Source organism: Osmerus eperlanus, chromosome 11 (assembly GCF_963692335.1).
Source record: "Osmerus eperlanus chromosome 11, fOsmEpe2.1, whole genome shotgun sequence".
NCBI classification, from domain to species: domain Eukaryota; kingdom Metazoa; phylum Chordata; class Actinopteri; order Osmeriformes; family Osmeridae; genus Osmerus; species Osmerus eperlanus.
This window is the reverse complement of record NC_085028.1, coordinates 17876724-17884223: the sequence shown is the minus strand read 5'-3', so window position 1 is coordinate 17884223 and position 7500 is coordinate 17876724. Positions and strand designations below refer to the sequence as shown.

General features: G+C 54.1%; 1 protein-coding gene across 3 annotated transcripts in view; it reads right to left on the bottom strand.

Annotated features, from left to right (window-relative positions):
• The window catches only part of LOC134029568 (E3 ubiquitin-protein ligase TRIM39-like), a 3714-nt gene extending 1337 nt beyond the window's left edge, over positions 1–2377 (bottom strand). The window contains exons 1-2 of one of the 3 annotated variants that reach the window (XM_062473728.1): positions 2143–2377; positions 1–306 (exon numbers count right to left, since the gene is read on the bottom strand). The exon at positions 1–306 is cut by the window's left edge and continues 1337 nt beyond it. In XM_062473728.1, the coding sequence (XP_062329712.1) occupies positions 1–304 (304 nt within the window). In that variant the 5' untranslated portion in view covers positions 305–306; positions 2143–2377. Of the gene's footprint in view, positions 307–1384; positions 1550–1613; positions 1673–2142 lie in introns of those variants that run through there. The other 2 variants (XM_062473727.1, XR_009931644.1) reach the window with 2 other exon arrangements.
• Between the last annotated feature and the right edge of the window lie 5123 nt (positions 2378–7500).

Here is a 7500-nt window from a genome sequence, read left to right as displayed (position 1 = left end):
AGGACACTAAACCAGGGTTGTTAAGGGCTTGTTTCTGGGTGAGAGGTGTCGGTTCAGCCACACCTAAACTCTTGACCTGGTCGGCCATTTCAGCGATGAAGGTGTTGACACGAAGCTTAGGTCTGATGTTGAATTTCTCCTTACATAAGGGGCAGGAGTACTGGTCAGAAGTGTCCCAGTAGTCTTTGATACAGGTCAGGCAGAAGTTGTGTCCGCAGGGCGTGGACACGGGCTTGGTGTACACGTCCAGGCAGATGGAACACTGGACCTGCTCCTCAGACAGAAGAACACCTGCGGACGCCATCCCTGGGAACACAACACAGCACTGATCACACAACACAGCACTGATCCCACAACACACAACACAACACTGATCACACAACACACAACACAACACTGATCACACAACACACAACACAACACTGATCACACAACACACAACACAACATTGATCACACAACACACAACACAACACTGATCACACAACACAACACTGATCACACAACACAGCACTGATCACACAACACAGCACTGATCACACAACACAGCACTGATCACACAACACAACACTGATCACACAACACAGCACTGATCACACAACACAACACTGATCACACAACACAACACTGATCACACAACACAGCACTGATCACACAACACAGCCCTGATCACACAACACAACACTGATCACACAACACAACACTGATCACACAACACAACACTGATCACACAACACAACACTGATCACACAACACAGCACTGATCACACAACACAACACTGATCACACAACACAGTACTGATCACACAACACAGCACTGATCACACAACACAACACTGATCACACAACACAGCACTGATCACACAACACAACACTGATCACACAACACACAGCACTGATCACACAACACAGCACTGATCACACAACACAGCACTGATCACACAACACAACACTGATCACACAACACAGCACTGATCACACAACACAGCACTGATCACACAACACAACACTGATCACACAACACAGCACTGATCACACAACACAGCCCTGATCACACAACACAGTACTGATCACACAACACAACACTGATCACACAACACAGCACTGATCACACAACACACAACACAACACTGATCACACAACACTGATCACACAACACAGCACTGATCACACAACACACAACACAGCACTGATCACACAACACTGATCACACAACACAACACTGATCACACAACACACAACACTGATCACATGTCAGTAAACTGAACAGAAATATTTGGAGTTAGATCAGTAATATATCACATCTCAAGAGTATTTCTCTCTCTTCTGCTCTCTCTGTCACACACTTTCACTTTCTCTTTCTCTCTGTCTCTCTCTCTCCTTACCTCTGGTAAGTTATTTCTTCAGATCAGATAAGATATACACAGACACTGTGCTCTTGGTGCAGCAGTCTGGATATGACTGTTAAAAAACTGAACTACGACACGGTAAACTGTTAAATAATTTAAATACGACACTCAGGGAGCTTTTGACTTTCGTTTCAGGAAGGTTTCTCCCCGCCCCCTTCCCCCCCTTCCCCCTCGCCTCCCTCGCCCCCGCCCCCGCCCCCTTCCCCCCTCGTTCAGACCGAGCGGTCACTGTGCAAATTTCACCAACAGTCCCCAAAGAGAGAACTGCAGTGACCCCCATTTGTAAACAGAGAGAGAGAGAGAGAGAGAGAGAGAGAGAGAGAGAGAGAGAGAGAGAGAGAGAGAGAGAGAGAGAGAGAGAGAGAGAGACAGAGAGAGACAGAGAGACAGAGAGAGACAGAGAGAGAGACAGAGGAGGAGGGTGAGAGAGAATCTGTATTTTGCAAAGCCAGAAGATGAGAGTGCAGGAATCCAGTTTACTGATTAACAAGATTAGTTGCGTGCCTAAACTTATGACTAAATTAAAAGAAACTGGCACAGACTACAGATTTGAAAAGTGAAAAGCTTCTAAATGATGGCTTCATCGTACATATGATTATCATAGTAACCGGTCTTGAGTATGTCCCAAGCGTTTGACAACTGTAGATAGCTGGTAAACGACTTGGTAAGCTGACCTGACAGAGCGTGGGAAGAGTTAATCAGCCGTGTTCACGAATGAACCAACTGCTACTTACCTTTCTACAGACTCGCTGTTTCTCTGCGCAACCGGACCATCGTCAAGTGTCCACTTGTAGAAGAAGAAAAAAACTCCACTTCGCTTGTACCGTCCGCTAAATTCTGACTCCTACCTCGTGTTTTGCCGACAACTTCCAGAAAAGTTTCCTAAGTTTGTCCGCCGCGTTTGTTCTGGGTTGTCGGTAGGCTTGCGTGAGCTGAAGTGCGGCTTGAGTCGGTCCGCGCGGGGTTGTGTAGGGGAGGACCGACAAGCGCGAGAGAAGATTCCAAGTTCACGTGACGTTCCATTACTATTGGGTGCACTACCTACAACAGTGTTGACATTTTTATTATCGGCTATTATTCCTCACATAGCCTATTGTATTCTTCTGTCAGTAAATTTATACGGAATACATCATTTAAATACTCAAAACATGTTGATAAAGACACATGGAAGGCTATAGGTTGTAATTTGTATTTTAATTTTGTTGTGGTCCACACTATAGTTTGTTTGGTGTCTGTTATTTTTTAACCCCCTCGCCTCCCTCGCCCCCGCCCCCACCCCCTTCCCCCTCGCCTCCCCCGCCCCCACCCCCTTCCCCCTCGCCTCCCCCGCCCCCACCCCCTTCCCCCTCGCCTCCCCCGCCCCCACCCCCTTCCCCCTCGCCTCCCTCGCCCCCGCCCCCACCCCCTTCCCCCTCGCCTCCCCCGCCCCCACCCCCACCCCCTTCCCCCTCGCCTCCCCCGCCCCCACCCCCACCCCCTTCCCCCTCGCCTCCCCCGCCCCCACCCCCACCCCCTTCCCCCTCGCCTCCCTCGCCCCCACCCCCTTCCCCCTCGCCTCCCTCGCCCCCGCCCCCTTCCCCCTCGCCTCCCTCGCCCCCACCCCCTTCCCCCTCGCCTCCCCCGCCCCCACCCCCTTCCCCCTCGCCTCCCTCGCCCCCACCCCCTTCTCCCTCGCCTCCCCCGCTCCCACCCCCTTCTCCCTCGCCTCCCTCGCCCCCGCCCCCACCCCCACCCCCTTCCCCCTCGCCTCCCCCGCCCCCACCCCCTTCCCCCTCGCCTCCCCCGCCCCCACCCCCTTCTCCCTCGCCTCCCCCGCCCCCACCCCCTTCTCCCTCGCCTCCCTCGCCCCCGCCCCCACCCCCTTCCCCCTCGCCTCCCCCGCCCCCACCCCCTTCTCCCTCGCCTCCCCCGCCCCCACCCCCTTCTCCCTCGCCTCCCTCGCCCCCGCCCCCACCCCCTTCCCCCTCGCCTCCCCCGCCCCCACCCCCTTCCCCCTCGCCTCCCTCGCCCCCGCCCCCACCCCCTTCCCCCTCGCCTCCCTCGCCCCCACCCCCTTCCCCCTCGCCTCCCTCGCCCCCACCCCCTTCCCCCTCGCCTCCCCCGCCCCCGCCCCCACCCCCTCGCCTCCCCCGCCCCCACCCCCTTCCCCCTCGCCTCCCTCGCCTCCCCCGCCCCCACCCCCTTCCCCCTCGCCTCCTGGTTCCTGATGTAGAATTGCACCCAGCTACACCTCCTGGTTCCTGATGGAGATCTGGACCCAGCTACACCACCTGGTTCCTGCTGTAGACCTGCACCCAGCTACACCTCTTGGTTCCTGATGGAGATCTGGACCCAGCTACACCTCTTGGTTCCTGATGGAGATCTGGACCTAGCTACACCACCTCCTGGTTCCTGATCGAGATCTGGACCCAGCTAGACCCTCCCAGCCAGCCTTCCTGCCGTCCTGCACACTCACCACTAGAGGGCAAGCCTGAGCCTTCACAGCAAGGGACCCAAACACACTAACATTAGCATATTTACACATTTACATGTGTATATATTTTAGGTGTATTAATACACAGACATAGTTAATATTTAACTATATATTTTTGGCATACAATACGGAACATCTGATGAAACGATATTCTGTTAGTTGAACCCTGGGGCCAGTTGTGGAGGGGTGAGGGGTAGAGGGGGTGAGGGGGTGAGAGGGTGAGGGTGTTCCCACACGCCCAGCCTGAGTCAGCATGAGAGGGCTGCCTGCTGTCTGCCCCGCCCCCCTGCCCCCTGAACCCCCGCTGTCCTCCCCCAGCCTCCCTCCCCCTCTCTCTGCCCCCCCTGCCCCCCTACCCTGTTTTGCTCCACTGAACCTATCAAGTCAACTAATTACTCTTCTCAAAAGCTGCTTAACAAACCCCTTAATTACCAACTGAAGTCTGATGTGGCATTGCCCCCTCAGCCTCTAACCCCCTCAGCCTCTAACCCCCTCAACTTCTAACTCCCCCAGCCTCTAACCCCCTCAGCCTCTAACCCCCTCAGCCTCTAACCCCCTCAGCCTCTAACCCCTCACCCCCCCACCCCTCACTCCCCCCACCCCTCACCCCCCTCAGATAGAGAGAGAGAATTAAAGAATTGGATGTGAGTATCCTACAAATGCACCACCCCCCGTGAACCTCCAACCCCACCCCCCCTCCCCCTACGCCCTCCTCCAACCCCAGCCCCCCTCTTCCAGGAAGACCAGTAAACCAAACAGTCCAACAGGAAGCAGTGATACTATCACTTCCTGTCTGATAAATTTGAGGCCATGTGATGAATTGGGTTAGCATTCTTGTGCTCAACTGTGAACGCATGTCTGGACATCCTTGATATCCTTTACATACAGCCAGACGAAACAGCACACCCTCTCTCTCTCTCTCTCTCTCTCTACCCCTCTCTCTTTACCTCTCTCTCTCTCTCTCTCTCTCTCTCAATATCCTTCACATACAGCCAGAAGATCACAGCACCTCTAAAATGATCCTATTAATTAATCACACTGCACCAAGAGATCCATCCAACTCTCTCTTCTCTCCTTCTCTCTCTCTTAATTTCACCTCCCTAATTCCCACTCCTCCCACTCTCTCTCTGTCTTCTGGGAGGTTAAAGGTCAGACAGGAGAGGTCTGTTAGTACACATCACCGTCGATCAGGACTGATGCATGTCTGGGCCCTCGGTTTGGTTGTCAGAGTAACGGTGTGTGTTTAGGGTGGGGGGGATTAGGGAGGGAAACAAACACACATGCACACACTCACCCCCCCACACACACTCACACACACTCACAAACCCCCCCCCACACACACACACACCCACACACTCACAGGACAAGCGAACAACCCCACTCTCCTGCCTGAGTCACAGCACATCACCTTTAATTCTACATCTCTCTCCCTCTGTCTCTCCCTATGTCTCTCTTCCTCTCTCTCGCCCTCTCTCTCTCGCCCTCTCTCTCTCTCCCTCTCTCCCTCTGTCTCCCTCCCTCTCTCTCTCTCTCCTCCCACACACTTGGCTCTCTGAGTGTTCTAGAATGACAGCTATGTTGAACATTCCATTCCTCTCTCTCTATATATGTATATATACGGTATATATATATATACCGTATATATATGTATACCTCTATACCGGTCTCTCTCTCTCTTTCTGTCTGTTGGTCCTGAAGATTGGAGCAAATCACACTCCAGCGTCACACACACTCACATCCCTCACACCCCCCACACACACACATCCCTCACACCCCCCCACACACTCACATCCCTCACACCCCCCACACACACACACATCCCTCACACCCCCCCACACACTCACATCCCTCACACCCCCCACACACTCACATCCCTCACACTCCCCCCCACACACACATCCCTCACACCCCCCCACACACTCACATCCCTCACACCCCCCCACACACTCACATCCCTCACCCCCCCACACACATCCCTCACACCCCCCCACACACACATCCCTCACACCCCCCCACACACACATCCCTCACACCCCCCCCCACACACACATCCCTCACACCCCCCCACACACTCACATCCCTCACACCCCCCACACACTCACATCCCTCACACCCCCCCCCCCCCCACACACACATCCCTCACCCGCCCCACACACTCACATCCCTCACACCCCCCTCACACACACATCCCTCACACACATCCCTCACACCCCCCACACACTCACATCCCTCACACCCCCCACACACTCACATCCCTCACACCCCCACCACACACATCCCTCACACCCCTCCCCCCCCACACACACACATCCCTCCCTCTCAGCAAAACAGCCTCTTGCCGCAGCTATTTGAGTGTGAACTTCTTGTTATGAAACAGTCAACCATGACACCTTTTCAAGAGCCAGACAGAAATAGCAGACAACAGAAAGGTTTGTCCCAGGCTTGCGAGCGCAGCTCAACAGATCTTTCTGAAACCAGAGGTGAGTCACTTCATCCCTGAGTCCCTCAGAGACAAACACACACTCACACACTCACACACACACACACAGACACAGACACAGACACAGACACACACACAGACACAGACACAGACACACACACTCACCAGTGCGTCAGGCTGGGCTGGATGGCCAGGTGATCATGTTGGTGACAGAGCACAGTGTTTGTCGAGGACAGGAAAGGAGATGGAAGGGTAAACATGCGGTAAAGGGCCTGGGCCGGATTTGAACCCAGCATTATTATCCAGTTAACCATTATCCAGGGCCCTGCAGAGATTATGGGGACATTTCTGTTAGCACATGGTCCCAGTTGTGTGACTGCTAAGATGTTGTGGTGTTACATGAAGCAGCCAGGGTAGAGAATCCACACCAGAAGAGGAGAAGAATATCTACTGTTACACTATAACCCCAATCACACTGCTGCAGACCCAGGCTGGGGCTGGGTGTGTGTGTGTGTGTGTGTGTGTGTTTAACAGGGCCCTCATTCACTCCTACACAATGGTGCTCGCCAGTACAGTTCCTCCACTGTCTCTAGTGCAGCACAGACGCCGGCAGAGACACCGTCCCTCTGTACTCCATATGGGAAAACTCACACACACACACATTCACACACTCACACACACACACACACACACATTCACACACTCACACACACACACACACACACACACATTCACACACTCACACACACACACACATTCACACACTCACTCACACACACACACACACACACACATTCACACACACACACACACACACACACACACTCACACACACACACTCACACACTCACACACACATACACACACAAACACACATACACCCACCCACATACATACACACATACACACACACCATCCCATCCAAATTCAGCTTCCTGTCAACAGTTACAATAGTATCTGCCTGGAGCCTTGCAACCCAACCCTCATATCAGCTGCAGGCTCAGACATGGTCTGTCTGTGCAGGCAGGCAGGCAGGCAGACAGGCCGGCAGACAGATAGACAGACAGACAGACAGACAGACAGACAGACAGACAGACAGACAGACAGGCAGGCAGGCAGGCAGGCAGGCAGGCAGGCAGGCAGGCAGGCCAGGAAGCTACTAAACAGGTTGCAGACACT